Source organism: Oncorhynchus tshawytscha, linkage group LG12 (assembly GCF_018296145.1).
Source record: "Oncorhynchus tshawytscha isolate Ot180627B linkage group LG12, Otsh_v2.0, whole genome shotgun sequence".
Lineage (NCBI taxonomy): Eukaryota > Metazoa > Chordata > Actinopteri > Salmoniformes > Salmonidae > Oncorhynchus > Oncorhynchus tshawytscha.
Genome location: NC_056440.1, coordinates 14030581 through 14056365, shown reverse-complemented (window position 1 = coordinate 14056365; position 25785 = coordinate 14030581). Strand labels below are relative to the sequence as shown.

Genomic DNA, 25785 nt, shown 5'->3' with positions numbered 1-25785 from the left:
GTCCATAGCAGACAGTGTGCTAGTCCATAGCAGACAGTATGCTGGTCCATAGCAGACAGTGTGCTGGTCCATAGCAGACAGTATGCTGGTCCATAGCAGACAATGTGCTGGTCCATAGCAGACAATGTGCTGGTCCATAGCAGACAGTGTGCTGGTCCATAGCAGGCAGTGTGCTGGTCCATAGCAGACAGTATGCTGGTCCATAGCAGACAGTATGCTGGTCCATAGCAGACAATGTGCTGGTCCATAGCAGACAGTATGCTGGTCAATAGCAGACAATGTGCTGGTCCATAGCAGACAGTATGCTGGTCCATATCAGACAGTGTGCTGGTCCATAGCAGACAATGTGCTGGTCCATAGCAGACAATGTGCTGGTCCATAGCAGACAGTGTGCTGGTCCATAGCAGGCAGTGTGCTGGTCCATAGCAGACAGTATGCTGGTCCATAGCAGACAGTGTGCTGGTCCATAGCAGACAGTGTGCTGGTCCGTAGCAGAAAATGTGCTGGTCCATAGCAGACAGTATGCTGGTCCATAGCAGACAGTGTTGTGCTGGTCCATAGCAGACAGTATGCTGGTCCATAGCAGACAGTATGCTGGTCCATAGCAGACAGTATGCTGGTCCATAGCAGACAGTATGCTGGTCCATAGCAGACAGTATGCTGGTCCATAGCAGACAGTATGCTGGTCCATAGCAGACAGTGAAGAGTCTCTCTGCCCTTCTCCTGTTGTACTTATATCCCTTTTGTGGATCATCATTTTTTTTGTGCAAATGTTTTTCATTTCAAACATTTCTTTTTAATTTCATTAACTGTTCTGCACTCAGATGAGGCAGAATTTACCACAGCTCTAACCTGCTCCCAAGTAATATTGTTCTCTTATTTGTCAAGCCATTGCTGAGGGCTCCAACAAGTATGGCTTGTTTTGCTTCCACTTCGGTGATCAAAAGTTACATTTTTGGTCCAAAAATGTTTTCTTTGTCTTCTTTGATTTCTCCATGTTGGCGGACAAAGATTTGTGACATTTCTTGCAGGTTCTTTATGTAAATGAGACTTCACATGCACTAGCACAGTGTTTTAGAACGTGTCTGATTTATCAAGGTGTGTGTAAATCAAGTGAAAGAGAAATGGATAAATACCAACTTTTCTGTACTTGCAAACATCCTAAATTTTCTTCGTACGAGTTCATTTAGAAGCTTTTCTAGGCAACATTAATAAATGAGGGCCCGTGATCTGTGTTGGGCTGTGTAAGTCTTGTATCCAGGATCTGTGTTAGGCTGTGTAAGCCTTGTATCCAGGATCTGTGTTGGGCTGTGTAAGCCTTGTATCCAGGATCTGTGTTGGGCTGTGTAAGGCTTGTATCCAGGATCTGTGTTGGGTTGTGTAAGCCTTGTATCCAGGATCTGTGTTAGGCTGTGTAAGCCTTGTATCCAGGATCTGTGTTGGGCTGTGTAAGCCTTGTATCCAGGATCTGTGTTGGGCTGTGTAAGCCTTGTATCCAGGATCTGTGTTGGGCTGTGTAAGGCTTGTATCAAGGATCTGTGTTAGGCTGTGTAAGGCTTGTATCAAGGATCTGTGTTAGGCTGTGTAAGCCTTGTATCCAGGATCTGTGTTGGGCTGTGTAAGGCTTGTATCCAGGATCTGTGTTGGGTTGTGTAAGCCTTGTATCCAGGATCTGTGTTGGGCTGTGTAAGCCTTGTATCCAGGATCTGTTTGTGCTTTAGCCAACTCCCCTATTGAATAATTGGCTAAAGAAGTGATATGAATACTTTATCATGCTTGCCTTGTGTTACACATTGTAGAAATTAACAATCGGCTCCACAGGTTCTGTAATATTTGAGAGCGAGAGAGAGAGAGAGAGAGAGAGAGAGAGTTTGAGAGAAAGAGAGAGAGTGAGAGAGAGAGAGAGAGAGAGAAAGAGAGAAAGAGAAAGAGAGAGAGAGAGAAGAGAGAGAGAGAGAGAGCGAGAGAGAGAGAAAGAGAGAGAGAGATAACGTGTGTGTGAGAGAGAGAGAGAGAGAGAGAGAGAGAGAGAGAGAGATGAGTAGTTACTCTACTGCACTGCAGCTTTGGCCTAAATCAACTCTCCTTTCCTCCACTCTTCTCTTCTCTCTTATCCTCTCCTTTCCTCCACTCTCTTCTCCTTTCCTCCACTCTTCTCGTCTCTCTTATCCTCTCCTGTCCTCCACTCTCCTCTCCTTTCCTCCACTCTCCTCTCCTTTCCTCTAATCTTCTCGTCTCTCTTATCCTCTCCTGTCCTCCACTCTCCTCTCCTGTCCTCCACTCTCCTCTCCTTTCCTCTACTCTTCTCGTCTCTCTTATCCTCTCCTGTCCTCCACTCTCCTCTCCTGTCCTCCACTCTCCTCTCCTTTCCTCTACTCTTCTCGTCTCTCTTATCCTCTCCTGTCCTCCACTCTCCTCTCCTTTCCTCTACTCTTCTCGTCTCTCTTATCCTCTCCTGTCCTCCACTCTCCTCTCCTTTCCTCTACTCTTCTCGTCTCTCTTATCCTCTCCTGTCCTCCACTCTCCACTCCTTTCCTCCACTCTTCTCGTCTCTCTTATCCTCTCCTGTCCTCCACTCTCCTCTCCTTTCCTCCACTCTTCTCGTCTCTCTTATCCTCTCCTGTCCTCCACTCTCCACTCCTTTCCTCCACTCTCCTCTTCAGCCCTTTATCTCACTCCACTCCCCATAAGAGAGACAAGACAACATTAGATTGGCAAACAAGCTCCTCTCCGCTTCCTTCTACCGGACAGACAGTGAACAAGATGTTCTGCAGGCTGGGCCATCTATCATAAGAAGAGACACGGTTGCACACAGCAGACACATAGAACAAAGAAACTAGCCTTCTACAGTCACGCAAAGTCGTATCCATCTAACAGACAGGCAACATGTAGGCCAGAAACCCCTCTCGAGGATAAATTGCTGCCTTTCAGAACGACCCAGGGGAAGCCAGCTGCAGCATCGTCTTCTGACCGGTGGCGTCATTCTAACAGCCTGACGCAAGACAATGCACCTGCAGATGAACCTGGGCAGCGTTCCAAATGGCAACCTATTCCTTGCACTTCCTTTGACCAAGGCCTATGCATTATGTAGGGAATAGGGTGCCAATTGGGATACAGACCTGGATGACGGTTGCCATTCACATTATAATTGTTTTATATATCAATTGTGAAAATGAAACATGTCAATGAAGGTAAATTGGAATGATTTGAGCAAAAATAACATTGTATCCAGGCTACCATAGCAGCTGTAAATATGGTATGATTTAAACATGACGACTAAATTAGCTAGAGACGGGAAGCAATTCTCATTCCATTAAATTAAACAGTAACACACCCTGATTACAGCTGAGGGAACAGAGCTGAGGAAGAGAGGGAGGGAGGGAGGGGGAGGGAGGGAGGGAGGGAGGGAGGGAGGGAGGGAGGGAGGGAGGGAGGGAGGGAGGGAGGGAGGGAGGGAGGGAGGGAGGGAGGGAGGGAGGGAGGGAGGGAGGGAGAGCAGAGGGAGGGAGGCAAAGGAAGGAGGAGAGCAGAGGGAGGGAGGGAGGGAGGGAGGGAGGGAGGGAGGGAGGGAGGGAGGGAGGGAGGGAGGGAGGGAGGGAGGGAGGGAGGGAGGGAGGGAGGGAGGGAGGGAGGGGAGCGAGAGAGAGCAGAGGGATTGAGGGAGGGAGGGAGGGAGGGGGAGGGAGGGAGGGAGGGAGGGAGGGAGGGAGGGAGGGAGGGAGGGAGGAGGGAGGGAGGGAGGGAGGGAGGGAGCAGAGGGAGGGAGAAGCAAAGGAAGGAGGAGAGCAGAGGGAGGCAGGGAGCAAAGGAAGGAGGAGAGCAGAGGATGGGAGAGAGGGCGGGATTGAGAGAGAGGTGGGATAGAGAGAGAGGAGGGAGGGAGAGAGAGAAGGGAGGGTGAGTGGGAGAGAAAAGAGGGAGAGAGAGGGAGGGGCGGAGAGAGAGAGGGAGAACGAGAGGGCGAGAGTGGAGCGAGGGAGAGAGCGGAGGGAGGGAGAGAGAGAAGGGAGGGAGAGAGTGAAAGGAGGGAGGGAGCGAGCAGAAAGGGAGGGAGGAGAAGAGAGAAGGAAGGGAGAAAGAGAAGGGATGGATGGATGGATGGATGGAGGGAGGGATGGATGGATGGATGGATGGATGGATGGAGGGAGGGAGGGAGGGAGGGAGGGATGGAGGGAGGGAGGGAGGGAGGGAGGAGGGAGGGAGGGAGGGAGGGAGGGAGGGAGGGAGGGAGGGGGATGGATGGATGGAGGGAGGGAGGGAGGGAGGGAGGGAGGGAGGGAGGGAGGGAGGGAGGGAGGGAGGGAGGGAGGGAGGGAGGGAGGGAGGGAGGGAGGGAGGGAGGGAGGGAGGGAGGGAGGGAGGGAGGGAGGGGAAGAGAAGAGAGGGAGTGATAGGAGGAAGTGAGAGAGCAGAGGGAGGGAGAGACAGAACACATGAAAAGAGAGATGAGAGAGAGATGCAGAAAAATAGAAAGAGATACAAGCCTATAGTTTACATTCTGTCGTGTGGATGTGAGCATATTGATATTTTCACTTAATGATGATGATGACCATACTAATGATGGTGATGATGATGATCAATAAACGAACACACGCACGCAGGCCATCTCTGTCAAGGCTGGTCTCAGTTGGCGTGAGAGCATTTTTACTGCCCACAGATCTGTAACAGCAAACAGGTGGCTCACACAGCAGGACTGGGGAAGGAGCCATGCACAACAACAGGGACACAACACACACACACGAAAGCATGCACGCACATACTCACACATACTCACACATACTCACATGCACATACACAAAATATCAATATGCATAAACCCACACACACATGCACAGTTACAACAGGAGAAAGACTATGACTACTAATTTCTCTCTCTCTTGGCTTGAGATAGTCCAACGTCTAGTCCTAGAGAGGCCCTGCATGGACCAGGTTAGTGTGTGTCAGGCTTGAGATAGTCCAACGTCTAGTCCTAGAGAGGCCCTGCATGGACCAGGAAGGGTGTGTCAGACTTGAGATAGTCCAACGTCTAGTCCTAGAGAGGCCCTGCATGGACCAGGAAGGGTGTGTCAGACTTGAGATAGTCCAACGTCTAGTCCTAGAGAGGCCCTGCAAGGACCATGTTAGTGTGTGTCAGGCTTGAGATAGTCCAACGTCTAGTCCTAGAGAGGCCCTGCATGTACCAGGACAGGTGTGAGCCACTAGAAGAGGTACTGCATGGACCAGGACAGGTGTGAGCCACTAGAAGAGGTACTGCATGTACCAGGACAGGTGTGAGCCACTAGAAGAGGTAATGCATGGACCAGGACAGGTGTGAGCCACTAGAAGAGGTACTGCATGGACCAGGAAGGGTGTGAGCCACTAGAAGTGAGCCACTAGAAGAGGTACTGCATGGACCAGGACAGGTGTGAGCCACTAGAAGAGGTACTGCATGTACCAGGAAAGGTGTGAGCCACTAGAAGAGGTACTGCATGTACCAGGAAAGGTGTGAGCCACTAGAAGAGGTACTGCATGTACCAGGAAAGGTGTGAGCCACTAGAAGAGGTACTGCATGTACCAGGAAAGGTGTGAGCCACTAGAAGAGGTACTGCATGGACCAGGACAGGTGTGAGCCACTAGAAGAGGTACTGCATGTACCAGGAAAGGTGTGAGCCACTAGAAGAGGTACTGCATGTACCAGGACAGGTGTGAGCCACTAGAAGAGGTACTGCATGGACCAGGACAGGTGTGAGCCACTAGAAGAGGTACTGCATGTACCAGGACAGGTGTGAGCCACTAGAAGAGGTACTGCATGTACCAGGACAGGTGTGAGCCACTAGAAGAGGTACTGCATGGACCAGGACAGGTGTGAGCCACTAGAAGAGGTAATGCATGTACCAGGACAGGTGTGAGCCACTAGAAGAGGTACTGCATGTACCAGGACAGGTGTGAGCCACTAGAAGAGGTACTGCATGGACCAGGACAGGTGTGAGCCACTAGAAGAGGTACTGCATGTACCAGGACAGGTGTGAGCCACTAGAAGAGGTACTGCATGGACCAGGACAGGTGTGAGCCACTAGAAGAGGTACTGCATGGACCAGGACAGGTGTGAGCCACTAGAAGAGGTACTGCATGTACCAGGACAGGTGTGAGCCACTAGAAGAGGTACTGCATGTACCAGGACAGGTGTGAGCCACTAGAAGAGGTACTGCAACGCCATGTTTACTGGTTGTGTTATCAATCAGCCATAAAGCTGTCTCTGTGTGTGTTTATCATGCTGCATCATAAAGCATATTAATTACAGTAACAAACAGCATCAATACAGACTACAGCAAGTTCCGTCATCCTTGTAATGGCAACTAAGGCTCAGGTACCATATGGTCCCAACTGTTATCAAGCAATTCATTTTTTTTCTAAATCATAAAAAAATATGGTTGCTAAAGCAAGAAAGTTAAACATCAAATACAGCCTCGGGCTGAAGTAACAATTCAATGAATCACACACTGAACAGTAATATTCCACAGTCGTCTCAATTAGAATAAGATGGCAATTAAAATCCTCAAGTAATTGGATATTCAAACAATTGGATCATCCGGGAATGTAGAAATCCCCTTTGGTGAATAAAAGTTATCGTAGTGCTTGCAGGTGTTCTCTTCTGACTTGTTGAATATATTCTGAAATAGTCCTAATTCAATACTTCTATATTTCAACTGTTTCTATTTTTATTTTTATATTTTTAAAGATGCAGTAAATCAAAACAAATGGAGCGTGTAAAAGCATTTAAGAATTTGTCATTTCACTTGAATTTTTTTTCAGTGGCTGAAATACAATACATTCAGACAGACAGACAAACAGACAGACAGATAGACAGACAGACAGACAGACAGACAGACAGACAGACAGACAGACAGACAGACAGACAGACAGACAGACAGACAGACAGACAGACAGACAGACGTATACCTTACAGCCACTTCAGGTTGGGCCAAATCATTCTGAAAGCTCTAGTCAGGACTCATGGACATCATTCATGAGCTCACACTATCTGGTGAGGGATAATGGTGATGGGGCAATGGTGATGAGGGATAATGGTGATGAGGGATATGGTGGTGAGGGATATGGTGGTGAGGGATAATGGTGATGAGGGATATGGTGGTGAGGGATAATGGTGGTGAGGGATATGGTGGTGAGGGATAATGGTGATGAGGATATGGTGGTGAGGGATATGGTGGTGAGGATAATGGTGGTGAGGGATATGGTGGTGAGGGATAATGTTGATGGGGATATGGTGATGAGGGATAATGGTGGTGAGGGATATGGTGGTGAGGGATAATGGTGATGAGGGATATGGTGGTGGGGGATAATGGTGGTGAGGGATATGGTGGTGAGGGATAATGGTGATGATGGATATGGTGGTGAGGGATACTGGTGGTGAGGGATAATGGTGGTGAGGGATAATGGTGGTGGGGGATATGGTGGTGAGGGATATGGTGGTGAGGGATATGGTGGTGGGGATAATGGTGGTGAGAGATAATGGTGGTGAGGGATATGGTGGTGAGGGATAATGGTGGTGGGGATATGGTGGTGAGGGATAATGGCTGTGAGGGATAATGGTGGTGAGGGATAATGGTGATGAGGGATAATGGTGGTGAGGGATAATGGCGGTGAGGGATATGGTGGTGAGGGATAATGGTGGTGAGGGATATGGTGGTGAGGGATAATGGCGGTGAGGATTTGGCGGTGAGGGATAATGGTGGTGAGGGACAATGGTGATGAGGGATATGGTGGTGAGGGATAATGGTGGTGAGGGATAATGGTGGTGAGGGATATGGTGGTGAGGGATAATGGTGGTGAGGGATAATGGTGGTGAGGGATATGGTGGTGAGGGATAATGGTGGTGAGGATATGGTGGTGAGGGATAATGGTGGTGAGGGATAATGATGGTGAGGGATATGGTGGTGAGGGATAATGGTGATGGGGGATATGGTGGTGAGGGATAATGGTGGTGAGGGATATGGTGGTGAGGGATAATGGTGGTGAGGGATATGGTGGTGAGGGATATGGTGGCGAGGGATAATGGTGGTGAGGGATATGGTGATGAGGGATAATGGTGATGGGGATATGGTGGTGAGGGATAATGGTGGTGAGGGATATGGTGGTGAGGGATAATGGTGGTGAGGGATATGGTGGTGAGGGATAATGGTGGTGAGGGATAATGCTTCATCTCTCCTCAGAGCTGCTGTATCTGCGTGCAAGTCTTTTGAGAGAGACTAGATAATGGATTGCAGCAGTACACATCAGGAACGTACAGTACTGGTCCTCCAAACCAACTTCCATCTCTCTCTCTCCTGTCTGAGTCCCTGCTGTGAGATCAGCATACAGAGATAGCCCATGTCTAACATCCACAGCCTCTATGAGCTGCTGCAGTACCAGTCCATTAGAGTTTACAGATAGCATTTATAATTCATTGGCCAGCCAGTTAACTTTCTCCTCTGTAGTTGTTGTGTGCTCTCTTATCTGTCAGGTGGTTCTCTTCCTCGTTCTCTTCCTTAGTCTCCAAACGCACCCCTCTCTCTCCCCCTCCCTCTACCCCTCTCTCTCCCCCTCCCTCTACCCCCTCTCTCTCTCCCCCTCCCTCTACCCCCTCTCTCCCCTCCCCTCCCTCTCTCTCCCCCTCCCTCTACCCCCCCTCCCCCTCCCCTACCCCTCTCTCTCCCCCCGCCCTCTACCACTCTCTCTCCCCCTCCCTCTACCCCTCTCTCTCCCCCGCCCTCTACCCCTCTCTCTCCCCCTCCCTCTACCCCTCTCTCCCCCCCTCCCTCTACCCCCTCTCTCTCCCCCTCCCTCTACCCCTCTCTCCCCCTCCCTCTACCCCCTCTCTCTCCCCCTCCCTCCCCCCTCTCTCCCCCTCCCTCTACCCCTCTCGCTCCCTGTCTTTGCCCCTCCCTCCCTCTTACTTCAAATTATTTTCAATTTAAGGGCTTTATTCGCATGGGAAACAATGTTAACATTGCAAAAGCAAGTGAACTAGATAAAAAACAAAAGTGAAATAAACAATACAAATTAACAGTAAACATTACACTCACAAAAGTTACAAAATAATAAATACATTACACATGTAATATTATGGGCAAATAGTTCAAGTACAAAAGGGAAATAAATAAACAAAAATATAGGTTATATTTACAATGGTGTTTGTTCTTCACTGGTTGCCCTTTTCTTGTGGCAACAGGTCACATATATTGCTGCTGTGATGGCACACTGGAATTTCACCCAGTAGATATGGGAGTTTATCAAAATTGCGTTTGTTTTCTAATTCTTTGTGGACGTGTGTAATCTGAGAGAAATATGTGTCTGGAATATGGTCATACATTTGGCAGGAGGTTAGGAAGTGCAGCTCAGTTTCCACCTCATTTTGTGGGCAGTGTGCACATGGCAGCACCCAGCACCTCTCTGATTCAGAGGGGCTGGGTTAAATGTGGAAGACACATTTCAGTTGAATGCATTCAGATGTACAACTGACTAGGTATCCCCTATTTCCCTTTCCATAGCCTGTCTTCTCTTGAGAGCCAGGTCTGCCTACAGTGGCCTTTCTCAATAGCAAGGCTATACTCACTGAGTCTGTACAAAGCTTTCCTTAAGTTTGGGTCAGTCACAGTAGTCATGTATTCTGACACAGTGTACTCTCTGTTTAGGGCCCAATAGCATTCCAGATGCTGAGTTTTTTTGTTAATTCTTTACAATGTGACAAGTAACAATCTTTTTGTTTTCTCATGATTTAGTTGGGTCTAATTGTGTTGCTGTCCTGGGGCTCTGTGGGGTCTGTTTGTGTTTGTGAACAGGACCAGCTTTCTGTGGGGACTCTTATCCAGGTTAACCTCTCTGTAGGTGATAGCTTTGTTATGGAAGGTTTGGGAATCGCTTCCTTTTAGGTGGTTGTAGAACTTATTAACATCACTTTTCTGGATGTTGATAATTAGCGGTTATCGGCCTAATTCTACACTGCATGCGTTATTTGGTGTTTTACGTTGTACACAAAGGATCTTTTTGCAGAATTCTGCATGCAGAGTATCAATTTTGTGTTTGTCCCATTTCGTGAATTTTCAAACAGTCCATCTATATTTTCCAATGGGAATATACATTTGGGTGAGGTTCTTTTCTCACTTGAGTAGCCTCGTTTCACTGCTAACAACAAAATGAAACCATCTAGTGTTCAGCGAAATAAAAACACAATGTCAAATACAGGTAGCCTAGTCAAATAATTAACATCCAATCACATTAACCGTTACTCTCTCGCGAGAATTCCACTAACGGTCCGTATGTAGCCAAACGTAGCTGGTGCTCAGTCCATTTGCTCCAAAATTGATAAATTATTTAAAAAGTAAGGCCTGCGTCCATAGAGACACATACCAGCTCTACTGGTAGTACTGCTACTACCAGCAATACTATACCTGCACCTGTCGACGACACAAGCGGTTCTGCTTCCACGAGCACATCCAATGCTAGCATCAGTAATTCTACATTTGTTGTTAGCCCAGCTAACATGGACAATGACAGTTGTGAATCTGATGCAGCCGAAGAGCTACTGACCCCTTACCCAGGAAAGCACCGAACAACAGACAGGGTCATTGGATCATCGAAGAGGCGCAAATATGATGAGAACTATATTGATTTGGGGTTCACTTATATTGGGAGTTGTGCTTTTCCTCAGCCACAGTGTGTTATATGTGTTAAAGTACTATCTCACAACTCAATGAAACCTTCACTCTGTGCAGACATTTAGAAACAAAACATGACAATTTGAAAAATAAGCCACAGGAGTTTTTTGAGCGAGAATTAAGACGACTTTTGAGTAGTAAGACATGAATAAAAGCAACATTCATAAGAAGGTGCTAGAAGCGTCTTGTATGATGAGCTACCTAGTGGCTAGGACAGGCAAGCCCTATACTATTGTAGAGGACTTCATTCTTCCTGCTGCCACGGCTATGGCTGGGACAATGCTGGGGGAACAGGACAAAAAAACTATACAGACAATTACTTCATCAAACAACACTGTTTCACGACACATCAGTGACATGGCAGGAGATGTTTTGAAACAATTACTGGGTCGCATACAAGCCAGTGAATTCTATGTGTTACAGCTGGATGAGTCCACAGACGTGGTGGGCCTGGCACAGCTCCTGGTACATGTGTGTTACAGCTGGATGAGTCAACAGACGTGGTGGGCCTGGCACAGCTCCTGGTATATGTCTGTTATAGCTGGATGAGTCAACAGACGTGGTGGGCCTGGCACAGCTCCTGGTACATGTGTGTTACAGCTGGATGAGTCAAGCTGGAGACGTGGTGGGCCTGGCACAGCTCCTGGTATATGTGTGTTACAGCTGGTATATGTGTGTTATAGCTGGATGAGTCAACAGACGTGGTGGGCCTGGCACAGCTCCTGGTATATGTGTGTTACAGCTGGATGAGTCAACAGACGTGGTGGGCCTGGCACAGCTCCTGGTATATGTGTGTTACAGCTGGATGAGTCAACAGACGTGGTGGGCCTGGCACAGCTCCTGGTATATGTGTGTTATAGCTGGATGAGTCAACAGACGTGGTGGGCCTGGCACAGCTCCTGGTATATGTGTGTTATAGCTGGATGAGTCAACAGACGTGGTGGGCCTGGCACAGCTCCTGGTATATGTGTATTATAGCTGGATGAGTCAACAGACGTGGTGGGCCTGGCACAGCTCCTGGTATATGTGTGCAGCTGGATGAGTCAACAGACGTGGTGGGCCTGGCACAGCTCCTGGTATATATGTGCTGGATTATAGCTGGATGAGTCAACAGACGTGGTGGGCCTGGCACAGCTCCTGGTATATGTGTGTTATAGCTGGATGAGTCAACAGACGTGGTGGGCCTGGCACAGCTCCTGGTATATGTGTGTTATAGCTGGATGAGTCAACAGACGTGGTGGGCCTGGCACAGCTCCAGCTCCTGGTATATGTGTGTTACAGCTGGATGAGTCAACAGACGTGGTGGGCCTGGCACAGCTCCTGGATATGTGTGTTATAGCTGGATGAGTCAACAGACGTGGTGGGCCTGCACAGCTCCTGGTATATGTGTGTTACAGCTGGATGAGTCAACAGACGTGGTGGGCCTGGCACAGCTCCTGGTATATGTGTGTTATAGCTGGATGAGTCAACAGACGTGGTGGGCCTGGCACAGCTCCTGGTATATGTCTGTTATAGCTGGATGAGTCAACAGACGTGGTGGGCCTGGCACAGCTCCTGGTATATGTGTGTTATAGCTGGATGAGTCAACAGACGTGGAGGGTGGTGGGCCTGGCACAGCTCCTGGTATATGTGTGTTACAGCTGGATGAGTCAACAGACGTGGTGGGCCTGGCACAGCTCCTGGTATATGTGTGTTACAGCTGGATGAGTCAACAGACGTGGTGGGCCTGGCACAGCTCCTGGTATATGTGTGTTATAGCTGGATGAGTCAACAGACGTGGCACAGGGCCTGGCACAGCTCCTGGTATATGTGTGTTATAGCTGGATGAGTCAACAGACGTGGTGGGCCTGGCAGCTCCTGGTATATGTGTATTATAGCTGGATGAGTCAACAGACGTGGAGGGCCTGGCACAGCTCCTGGTATATGTCTGTTATAGCTGGATGAGTCAACAGACGTGGAGGGCCTGGCACAGCTCCTGGTACATGTCTGTTATAGCTGGATGAGTCAACAGACGTGGTGGGCCTGGCACAGCTCCTGGTATATGTGTATTATAGCTGGATGAGTCAACAGACGTGGAGGGCCTGACACAGCTCCTGGTATATGTGTGTTACAGCTGGATGAGTCAACAGACGTGGTGGGCCTGGCACAGCTCCTGGTATATGTGTGTTACAGCTGGATGAGTCAACAGACGTGGTGGGCCTGGCACAGCTCCTGGTATATGTGTGTTACAGCTGGATGAGTCAACAGACGTGGTGGGCCTGGCACAGCTCCTGGTATATGTGTGTTATAGCTGGATGAGTCAACAGACGTGGTGGGCCTGACACAGCTCCTGGTATATGTGTGTTACAGCTGGATGAGTCAACAGACGTGGTGGGCCTGGCACAGCTCCTGGTATATGTGTATTATAGCTGGATGAGTCAACAGACGTGGTGGGCCTGACACAGCTCCTGGTATATGTGTGTTATAGCTGGATGAGTCAACAGACGTGGAGGGCCTGGCACAGCTCCTGGTATATGTCTGTTATAGCTGGATGAGTCAACAGACGTGGAGGGCCTGGCACAGCTCCTGGTACATGTCTGTTATAGCTGGATGAGTCAACAGACGTGGTGGGCCTGACACAGCTCCTGGTATATGTGTGTTACAGCTGGATGAGTCAACAGACGTGGTGGGCCTGACACAGCTCCTGGTATATGTGTGTTACAGCTGGATGAGTCAACAGACGTGGTGGGCCTGGCACAGCTCCTGGTATATGTGTGTTACAGCTGGATGAGTCAACAGATGTGGTGGGCCTGGCACAGCTCCTGGTATATGTGTGTTATAGCTGGATGAGTCAACAGACGTGGAGGGCCTGGCACAACTCCTGGTATATGTCTGTTATAGCTGGATGAGTCAACAGACGTGGTGGGCCTGGCACAGCTCCTGGTATATGTCTGTTAAGAGAATGCCTGACAGCTTGAAAGACGGTTTGGACACTACAGTGAAAATGGTTCACTTTGTTAAAGCAAGGCCCCTGAACTGTTGTGTATTTTCTGCAATGATATGGGCAACGACCATGTAACACTTTTACAACATACAGAAGTGTGCTGGTTATCAAGGGGCAAAGTATTGACACGTTTTTTTAAATTGAGAGACGAGTTTAAGGTTTTCTTTGCTGACCTTAATTTTCACTTGTCTTTCGCTTGCATGATGACGAGTTACTCAAACGACTGGCCTTTCTGGGTGATGTTTTTTCTCGTCTGAATGATCTGAGTCTAGGATTACAGGGACTCTCCACAACTATATACAATGTGCGGGACAAAATTGAGGGTATGATTAAGAAGTTGGAGCTCTTCTCTGTCTGCATTAACAAGGACAACACACAGGTCTTTCCATCATTGTGTGATTGTTTTGTGTGCAAATGAACTAAAGCTCACGGACAATGTCAAATGTGATATAGAAAAGCAGTGAGTTGGGTGCGCAATTACGCAGGTACTTTCCCGAAACGGATGACACAAACAACTGGATTTGTTACCCCTTTCATGCCCTGCCTCCAGTCCACTTACCGATATCTGAACAAGAGAGTCTCATCAAAATTGCAACAAGAGGTTCTGTGAAAATTGAATTTAATCAGAAGCCACTGCCAGAGTATCCTGTCTTGGCAAATCGCACTGTTAAGACACTGATGCCCTTTGCAACCACGCACCTATGTGAGAGGTGATTCTCGGCCCTTACTAGCATGAAAACTAAATACAGGCACAGACTGTGTGTGGAAAATGATTTAAGACTGAGACTCTCTCCAATACAAGCCAACATTGCAGAGTTATGTGCATCCTTTCAAGCACACCCTTCTCATTAACCTGTGGTTATTCACCATTTTTAGATGAACAAATACAGTTTCAAATGTAAGATGGTTAAGTAAAGATGATTATTATTATATTATTATTTGTGCCCTGGTCCTATAAGAGCCACTTCCCACGAGTCGGGTTGTGACAAAAACTCACACTCATTATTATGTTTAATAAATGTATCGTATAGTGTGTGTGTGACAGGCTTACAATGATGTCAAAAAACAACATTTGAGAGTGCGCTGACCCTGGTGCTAGAGGGGCTGGAGGTTGAATGTTTGAAAAGGTACGGGACTATAAAAAGTTTGGGAACCACTGATATAAGGCAACGGTGTCTAGATGGAATTTGTATTTGTGGTCCTGGCAACTGAACCTTTTTTGGAACATCATTACTTTTGTTTTACTGAGATTTACTGTCAGGGCCCAGGTCTGTCAGGGCCCAGGTCTGTCAGGGCCCAGGTCTGTCAGGGCCCAGGTCTGTCAGGGCCCAGGTCTGTCAGGGCCCAGGTCTGTCAGGGCCCAGGTCTGTCAGGGCCCAGGTCTGACAGAATCTGTGCAGAAGATCTAGGTGCTGCTGTAGGCCCTCCTTGGTTGGAGACAACCCTATCCCTCTCTCTACCCCTCCCTCTCCCTCCCCACTCTCTTTCTCTTCCCCTCTCACTTTAGCTCTCCCTCTTTCTCTTACTCTCTCTCCCCCTTTCCTTCCCCACTCTTTCTTTCTCTCTATTTCCCTCTCCCCTCACTCTCTCTGTTGTCTCCATAGATACCTAGCCAGCTCTGCCTGCCTCAGTGCGGCCAATCATTCAGGGATGCTGAGTGCCTGCCTGCCTGGGATAACTAGGTCATCAGTGTTGGTGCTGCTGTACCAGGCAGGGTGGGGAGGTAGGAGAGCTGGTGCTACTGTACCAGGCAGGGTGGTGAGGTAGGAAAGCTGGTGCTGCTGCACCAGGCAGGGTGGTGTGGTAGGAGAGCTGGTGCTGCTGTACCAGACAGGGTGGGGAGGTAGGAGAGCTGATGCTGCTGTACCAGGTAGGGTGGGGAGGTAGGAGAGCTGGTGCTGCTGCACCAGGCAGGGTGGTGAGGTAGGAAAGCTGCTGCTGCTGTACCAGGCAGGGTGGTGAGGTAGGAGAGCTGGTGCTGCTGTACCAGGCAGGGTGGGGAGGTAGGAGAGCTGATGCTGCTGTACCAGGCAGGGTGGTGAGGTAGGAGAGCTGATGCTGCTGTACCAGGCAGGGTGGGGAGGTAGGAGAGCTGGTGCTGCTGTACCAGGCAGGGTGGGGAGGTAGGAGAGCTGATGCTGCTGTACCAGGCAGGGTGGTGAGGTAGGAGAGCTGATGCTGCTGTACCAGGCAGGGTGGGGAGGTGAGGAGAGCTGATGCTGCTGTACCAGGCAGGGTGGTGAGGTAGGAGAGCTGGTGCTGCTGTACCAGGCAGGGTGGTGAGGTAGGAGAGCTGATGCTGCTGTACCAGGCAGGGTGGTGAGGTAGGAGAGCTGATGCTGCTGTACCAGGCAGGGTGGGGAGGTAGGAGAGCTGGTGCTGCTGTACCGGGCAGGGTGGTGAGGTAGGAGAGCTGATGCTGCTGTACCAGGCAGGGTGGTGAGGTAGGAGAGCTGATGCTGCTGTACCAGGCAGGCTGGTGAGGTAGGAGAGTTGGTGCTGCTGTACCAGGCAGGGTGGTGGTTTAAGAGGCTTTCTCTCAAAGCTTTGACCACCCTCTCTCTCGGCTTTGACAACTCTCTTGGCTTTGACCACCCTCTCTCGCTGCTCTCTCCCTCTCTCTCTCGGCCACCCTCTCTCTCTGTCTCTTGGCTTTGACAACCCCCTCTCTCTCTTGGCTTTGACAATCCTCTCTCCGGCTTTATGTCTCTCTCACCCTCTCTCTCTAGGCTTTGACCATCCTTTCCCTCTTAGCTTTGACCACCCTCTCTCTCTCTCTCTCGGCTTTGACCACCCTCTCTCTATCTCTTGGCTTTGACCACCCTCTCTCTCACTCTTTTGGCTTTGACAACCCTCTCTCTCACTTTCTTGGCTTTGACAACCCTCTCTCTCTCTTGGCTTTGACCACCCTCTCTCTCTCTCTCTCTCTCTCGGCTTTGACCACCGTCTCTCTCTCTCGGCTTTGACCACCCTCTCTCTCTCTCTCTCTCGGCTTTGACCACCCTCTCTCTCGGCTTTGACCACCCTCTCTCTCTCGGTCTCTCTCTCTCTCTTGGCATTGACCACCCTCTCTCTCTCTCTCGGCTTTGACCACCGTCTCTCTCTCTCGCCTTTGACCACCCTCTCTCTCGGCTTTGACCACCCTCTCTCTCTCTCTCTCTTGGCTTTGACCACCCTCTCTCTCTCTCTCTTGTCTTTGACCACCCTCTCTCTCTCGGCTTTGACCACCCTCTCTCTCTCTCTCTCTTGGCTTTGACCACCCTCTCTCTCTCTCGGCTTTGACCACTCTCTCTCTCTCTCTCTCTCTCTCTCTCTCTCTCTCTCTCTCTATCTCTCTCTCTCTCTCTCTCTCTCTCTCTCTCTCTCTCTCTCTCTCTCTCAGGTTTGACCATCCTCTCTCTCTCTCGCTCTCTCTCGGCTTTGAACATCCTCTCTCTTTCTCTCTTTCTCTCTTTCTCTCTCTCTCCCGGGTTTGACCATCATCTTTCTCTCTCTCTCTCTCTCTCTCTCTCTCTCTCAGCTTTGACCCACTTTCTCTCTCTCTCTTAGCTTTGACCACCCACCCACCCTCTCTCTCTCCCCCCCCCTCACTCGCTCTTGGCTTTGACCACCCTCTCTCTCTCTCTCTCTCTCCCTCACACTCTTTCGACTTTGACCACACTTCGCTTTATCTCTTGCTCTCTTTCTTTCCTTCTCTCTCTCTCTATTTCTTTCTGTTCTCTCTCTCTCCCTCACTTTCTGTTCTCTCGCCCTTTCCGTTATCTCTCCCTTTCTGTTCTCTCCATTTCTCCCTTTCTATCTCTCTCTCCCCCTTATTCACTCTCTCTCTCTCTGAGGACTAACATAAACATGTGTCTGCTTTCAACCTCAGAGATCAATGCAGGAGTTGACAGACAGGAAGAATGATTGACAGGCAGGAAGAGGAGTTAAAAGGTTGACACTACAGACATTTGACCTTCCTGTACTGCATGTAAAACAAAGGGATGAAGTCATGTTGTGGTAATTGCATTACGCCTCTACACACATTGTTTTGCCTAGGAAATAAGCACACATTTTTTCTGGCTTGCACTATGATGGCTGTCAGGCAGGCAACAAACAAAACAATGAACCATGGACTTCACAGTGGCGTCAGTTGGTTGCTATGTAAATAAAGACCTTTCAGGTACTTTTGAAAACACAGTAAAAGGGAGTAAATCATTAAATGTTCTCACACACATTTTGCACTGACAGAGTCGACACTCCCAAATTGCATCCTATTCCTTATGGGCCATGGGAATAGGGAGTTATTTGGGTCAAAGCCAAAGGATTTACAATAGGACTCAGTAATTAAGATAGAGACCATGCCCCTGCTCCAGACTACTGCTGACTAGCCTGTTCCAAGAGCCCATCAATCAATCCACTTGGCTAATGCTATATACATATTCCTTAGACAACATGATAATAAACCTACATCTTCCTCAGCCCCAGCAGGTCCAGATGGACTGCATGATAATAAACCTACATCTTCCTCAGCCCCAGCAGGTCCAGATGGACTACATGATAATAAACCTACATCTTCCTCAGCCCCAGCAGGTCCAGATGGACTACATGATAATAAACCTACATCTTCCTCAGCCCCAGCAGGTCCAGATGGATTGCATGATAATAAACCTACATCTTCCTCAGCCCCAGCAGGTCCAGATGGACTACATGATAATAAATGTACAGGATGACGTAACTGATATTATTATTACTCTGAGGCAACCCTAGTGTACTACAGGAAACCTATCTGAAGTCTTCACTAAGACTGTGTCCTAAATGGCACTCTATTCCCTATTGTAGTGCACAACATTTATAGTATAGGGAATAGGGTCAAAAAATAGTGCACTATAAACAGAATAGTATGCCATTTGGGACAGATCCTGTATGTACTATCTGAAGGGGAACCATAGCTAAATATAGCACACAACAAGTGAAGGTCGGCGACATCATGATGGATGACGGACAAAACGAAGCATCTTTAGGATCAAGGAAACCAGTGTGGACAGCGCTCTACATTGCCTGTAGAAAAGAAGTCTGAACCTAATGGGACAGGGTATATATATGTCCTATAAAGATCTTTAGGCAAAATCCGCAACTGCTGTAAATGGAAAGGCTATAAAATGGAAATAGATAGTGTTCTCTGCAGACTATGCTACTATAAACAGGCCCTATTTATTGATGATAAAAATAGCACTTTGGGACATTAGGCTTTAAAGTAGGTACTTTACACTGTCCACTAAAGAGGTAGTTTACTCCAAAATCAAATGTTTGTCAGGTGCTGTCTATAGTCTAGATCAGGGTTTCCTAAACGCGGTCCTCTGGCCCCCACTGAGGGCACGTTCTGGGTTTGGCCCTAGCACTACACAGCTGTTTCAAATAACCAACTCGTCATCAACCTTTGATTATTTGAATCAGCTGGGGGGGGCAGACCGAGTTTGTCAAAGGCACCATCCATTATGAGGAATCTTCTGGCCCCGATCCCACATGAAAACCATCGTCTGATAAAATGCTATGGTGTAATCTGGTGTTTTTTAGTCAATAATGGTATGTTTTTGTTGTTTTTGTGGATCCCAGGACTCCCTGGAAAACAAATAAAATCTAATAAAATGTTATTGGTCACATACACATCTGTTAGCAGGACTACCTATTCTGGCTAAATAGATCTGTGGTGCAGAAGAATGATATTATTGGACAGGGCCTCCCAGGAGCCTAAATGTTGCTGTGTAGAGTCTAATCCACCATACATGTCCACCACTATACCACAGTAGTGTAGTCTAATCCACCATACATGTCCACCACTATACCACAGTAGTATAGTCTAATCCACCATACATGTCCACCACTATACCACAGTAGTAGAGTCTAATCCACCATACATGTCCACCACTATACCACAGTAGTGTAGTCTAATCCACCATACATGTCCACCACTATACCACAGTAGTATAGTCTAATCCACCATACATGTCCACCACTATACCACAGTAGTGTAGTCTAATCCACCATACATGTCCACCACTATACCACAGTAGTGTAGTCTAATCCACCATACATGTCCACCACTATACCACAGTAGTGTAGTCTAATCCAACATACATGTCCACCACTATACCACAGTAGTGTAGTCTAATCCACCCTACATGTCCACCACTATACCACAGTAGTGTAGTCTAATCCACCATACATGTCCACCACTATACCACAGTAGTAGAGTCTAATCCACCATACATGTCCACCACTATACCACAGTAGTGTAGTCTAATCCACCATACATGTCCACCACTATACCACAGTAGTAGAGTCTAATCCACCCTACATGTCCACCACTATACCACAGTAGTAGAGTCTAATCCACCATACATGTCCACCACTATACCACAGTAGTAGAGTCTAATCCACCATACATGTCCACCACTATACCACAGTAGTAGAGTCTAATCCACCATACATGTCCACCACTATACCACAGTAGTGTAGTCTAATCCACCATACATGTCCACCACTATACCACAGTAGTGTAGTCTAATCCACCATACATGTCCACCACTATACCACAGTAGTGTAGTCTAATCCACCATACATGTCCACCACTATACCACAGTAGTGTAGTCTAATCCACCATACATGTCCACCACTATACCACAGTAGTGTAGTCTAATCCACCCTACATGTCCACCACTATACCACAGCAGTGTAGTCTAATCCACCCTACATGTCCACCACTATACCACAGTAGTGTAGTCTAATCCACCATACATGTCCACCACTATACCACAGTAGTGTAGTCTAATCCACCATACATGTCCACCACTATACCACAGTAGTAGAGTCTAATCCACCATACATGTCCACCACTATACCACAGTAGTGTAGTCTAATCCACCATACATGTCCACCACTATACCACAGTAGTAGAGTCTAATCCATCATACATGTCCACCACTATACCAAAGTAGTAGAGTCTAATCCACCATACATGTCCACCACTATACCACAGTAGTGTAGTCTAATCCACCATACATGTCCACCACTATACCACAGTAGTGTAGTCTAATCCACCATACATGTCCACCACTATACCACAGTAGTGTAGTCTAATCCACCATACATGTCCACCACTATACCACAGTAGTAGAGTCTAATCCACCATACATGTCCATCACTACACCACAGTAGTGTAGTCTAATCCACCATACATGGCCACCACTATACCACAGTAGTGTAGTCTAATCCACCCTACATGTCCATCACTACACCACAGTAGTGTAGTCTAATCCACCATACATGGACTCACTAGTCAAGGTTTGACATACAGTCTTAGAAACAAAGGTTCTGGATACAACCAAAAATGTTTCTACCAAAAAAAGGTGCTTTCTTCATATATGACACCACTTAAGGTTCTATTTAGAACTGAAATTGGTTCCATATAGAACCCTATATGAAACCCAAGGGTTCTATATGAAACCAATGTTGGTTTGGTGAAGAAGAACCACTGGGCTTCTGAACACATAACCCTAAAAACAGGTTGTATATAGAACCTTTAAGGGTGCCATATATGAAGAAAGAAATATAACTATTTTTGGTTCGATCCAGAGTGTATAAGAGTGTAATATAAGAGTGTAATACAGATATTACATAAAAATGTGTCAGAGCCCTGAATATCTGAGATTCTGGTCCATTATCTCTGGTGTCCTTGTAGAGGACCTCAGATCATCTTCTTTGCAGGCCAACGCACAGATAGAGGTCTACAGGTGCCAGGGTACCTGCCCCTCTGTGAAAATGCCCCTCCCAAATGTATCTACAGATTTTATATATATATATATATATATTGGATGGTAAAAACTGAACATAATGTTTATTTTAAAGACTTTGAGCACCAGCGGGCCACATTCTCAGTGTCCTTCCTGTCATTGTCTGTCAGGTAGCCTAGGCTACATGTGAGGCAGGTGCATAACCAAAAGACCCACATACATGCAGTAGATAGATGATTAAGCAATTACTTATGCTACATGTATGCACCTTTTGATATTAATACTATTTTGTTATTTGAATTGAATCAGTTATCATTTCCAAATGCACCTCACATATTCTCACAGCACCATAATGAGACGCAATTAAAAATTGGCATTAATGTGTGTTTACATCATCTTCTCTAGCGCTTTGCATGATGTTCTGATAAGCATGAGAGGTTATGAGGAGTTTATGCACACAACAACCTGTTCGGTTTTCTGTGAATACACACCTAGTAAACCTGGGGTATAACACATCCAAACACCTTGGAAACTATGGCAGCGCAAATTAGTCTACAATTGTCACACAAAAACATGACATTTCTTGAACTGAAATGTCTGGGAACTGATGAAGGCACCCCACTGGGCACAGATGTCAATTCAATGTCTATTTCACGTTGGTGGGAATGAAACAACGTTGATTCAACCAGTGTGTGCCCAGTGAATATCATGCCAGCCTCAAATAAAAGCAATGCAGTAGCAGCAACCGAATTCTGTAGACCGACGCCCGTCTGATCTCGCACTGACATTCGGTGATGTTTTCCAAGCGCACAACCAGTAGCCTATTTAAGCTAATGTCCCACATTTCTAAGCACCCCTATATTGTAATTGTTATCTAATAATATCAAAGAAAATGTTTCCTTACCGGTCCTCTTCTCTTCAAAGACACATTCTTCCACAGCAGAAGATGTAGCTGGTGGAGGAATCCCATCTCCACAGGCTCGAGGTTTTAATTACGGTCGAATTACGATACCGGTAATTAATGTTACTGTTTAGTGGGGTGAATTTTTGGTAATGGATTACAAGCCATTCCGATGTATTTAAATGTCAATTTAGATAATATGCTTGATACAGGTTTATATGCCCATTTCACAGCTCTCTCGCTCTCTCTCTGAACGAGACGACTGTTTTCTGCCACTGCCTTGTGGTTAGATGGCTAAATAGGACAAGCTGTAATTCATTGGCAAGCGTGGCTGATATTCTGTATGATATCACCATCGGCGGAAAAATACAGAAGCATCCAATGGAGACGGTGCTAAAGTAATGCGTTAGAATGAACATAGAACCATCGATATAGGGATATATATCACCATCGTGCAGTATAGTGGGCGGAGACGGCGCTACAGACTGTATGTCTTCTCGCGCACCCTATACTAAGGCTAGGCTACTGTTCCTCTTGCAAATTGGAACACAAAGTTACCTTGTATGATTTGACAAATGACTGTTCTTACAGCCTAAAACCTATTCTGTATAGGTGTAGGTCCAGAAATGTAACATATTTATCCCAGGGTAATGTATATTGACAGTCTCAACGATCCCAATAGGATAGACTGTAGTTGTAGAATTTTAGATTTGCCCCCAAATTGTTCCCAAAATGTTGCATTGAATAGTGTAGTGCCAGTAACAGAAAGGTCGCTGGTTTGAATCCCTGAGATGACTTAGTGAAAAATCGGTGTGCCCTTGAGCAAGGAACTTCACCCTAATTGCTCCTGTAAATCGCTCTGGATGTAAACGTAATAACGGTTTCCGGTTTCCGTTATTGCTGATCATATATTATATATATATTATTTTTTACTTATCTATTTTTTACTTAACACTTGTTTTATTTTACTGCATTGTTGTAGTCGGTACATTTTTTATGATATATTTATGTATTTCATTCTCAATACATTTTCAAAAATGTCTAAAAACATGTTTTCACCATGTCATTATTGGGTATTGTGTGTAGAAAGGGTGAGAGATCCATTTTGAATTCAGACTGTAACAACTAAATGTGGTATAAGTCATGGGGTATGAATAGTGTCTGAACACAATGTAATTGTATGTGTGGGGTACCGAAATGAGGTAGTCATTCAAAATCATTATGGCACACAGAGTCCCTGCAATATATTATGTGACTTGTTAAGCAAATGTTTGATCCTGAATTATTTAGGCCTTAAAAAAGGGGTTCAATACTTATTGACTCAAGTCATTTCAGCTTTTCATTTTCTATTTATTTGTAAAGATTTATGAAAAGATGATTCTATTTTGACATTATAGGGTGTTGTGTGTAGGCCAGTGACCTAAAATCTCAATTTAGTCAATATTAAATTCAGGCTGTAACACAATAAAATGTGGAAAAGGTCAAGGGGTGTGAATACATTCTGAAGGCACTGTATATGCCAGTAATAGTGGCACAGTACCATCCACACCCCAAAAAAACAGAGTTTCAAACTCATGTATTTTACTTTGCTCATATGTAACAGACGTGAGTGGGGTTTACAGTCTAGTGATGAGTTAGCCCTGCCTGCGACTTCAAAATCAGTGGCACCCTTGTCAAACAGTCAAGACGTTGGTCTTTCCTGTTGGAAACCCCCCACTGGGCAAAACCTGGTTGAACTGAACCCCCCACTGGGCAAAAATTGTTTCCACATCATTTCAATAAATAAATTCAATGTGATGAAGTTGAATCAATGTGGAAAACTGATTGGATTTGCAGAAAGCTCCTGTGACCCATACCCTCAGGCTCCTGTGACCCAAACCCTCAGGATCCTGTGACCCAAACCCTCAGGCTCCTGTGACCCATACCCTCAGGCTCCTGTGACCCAAACCCTCAGGCTCCTGTGACCCATACCCTCAGGCTCCTGTGACCCAAACCCTCAGGCTCCTGTGACCCATACCCTCAGGCTCCTGTGACCCATACCCTCAGGCTCCTGTGACCCATACCCTCAGGCTCCTGTGACCCAAACCCTCAGGCTCCTGTGACCCATACCCTCAGGCTCCTGTGACCCAAACCCTCAGGCTCCTGTGACCCATACCCTCAGGCTCCTGTGACCCAAACCCTCAGGCTCCTGTGACCCAAACCCTCAGGCTCCTGTGACCCAAACCCTCAGGCTCCTGTGACCCAAACCCTCAGGCTCCTGTGACCCATACCCTCAGGCTCCTGTGACCCAAACCCTCAGGCTCCTGTGACCCAAACCCTCAGGTTCCTGTGACCCAAACCCTCAGGCTCCTGTGACCCAAACCCTCAGGCTATCTAAGGTCAAAGAGCTGTCTGATAATACTTTTAAATGTCAAAATTGTTTAAAAAAATTCAAGGCTTGAAAAGGACTAACATTTAACTTTGTTATTATCCAATAAATAAACTAAAACAATAACAATAAAACAAAGTTCATGTTCACTATTTGCTTCACAATAAACCATTGAGCTGCATATTTCTCTAAGCTTTTACCCCTGTTTTCCCTTGATAATGTACGAAAAGACCACTAGGATGACAGCAGTAGTTAAGAATTTGCTTTGGACATGCCTGGGAACAGGTAGAAATGCTGAAGTGGTAGAAGATAGTTCATATGAAGACAAGTTTTGTATTGTTTCATTAATTGAATGAATAATTCATTAAAGACCTGAACATCTCTATGTTGGTACCACTATTACTCAGTATTACATGGCAATATGGGAGACATGGACTCATTAAACATTACTTTTGAGTCTATTCCACATTGGTTCAACGTAATGTCATTGAAATGATGTGGAAACAACGTTGATTCAAACACTGTGTGCCCAGTGGGAATGATCTGATGTGAGTAGATACGAAGATGGTTTCTTCTCAAACATCATAGGTTGCTAATTAACATAAATACACCCATATATAAATGTATCTGTCTTCAATGCTCCTTGGTTTATTATTGCTTTATTAACTGTGTATAATATGTTAAACAGTAGGCTTCAGTAGAGGTCACAGAAGATAAGCTTCACTTGGAAACAGTTATGACTTTCCAATCCTAGAGTGATGTCACATGCAAATCTCTCTGCTTGGCTTAGAATTTCACAAAGCTCTATAAATCTACCCAAATAAGCATGCAACATCTGGCCATGGCGATCCAGGACCACAGGAGCTAGATACTGGCTCACTGGACAGGGATGTTACGGTTTTCCTCCGTCGAAAGAGAGTCGGACCAAAATGCAGCGTGGTTAATACGATACATGTTTAATGACGAATAAACACGACAATACAAAAACAACAAACGGAACGTGAAAACCTATACAGCCTATCTGGTGACAACTAACACAAAGACAGGAACAATCACCCACGAAACAC

General features: G+C 46.8%; 1 protein-coding gene across 3 annotated transcripts in view; it reads right to left on the bottom strand.

Moving 5' to 3' along the window:
* Positions 1–22761, bottom strand: part of LOC112245969 (ATP-binding cassette sub-family A member 2) — a 143907-nt gene extending 121146 nt beyond the window's left edge. For all 3 annotated transcript variants that reach the window (XM_042331375.1, XM_042331377.1, XM_042331376.1), the window contains exon 1: positions 22354–22761. In XM_042331375.1, coding sequence (XP_042187309.1) covers positions 22354–22419 — 66 coding nt within the window. In that variant the 5' untranslated portion in view covers positions 22420–22761. The remainder of the gene's footprint in view (positions 1–22353) is intronic.
* Between the last annotated feature and the right edge of the window lie 3024 nt (positions 22762–25785).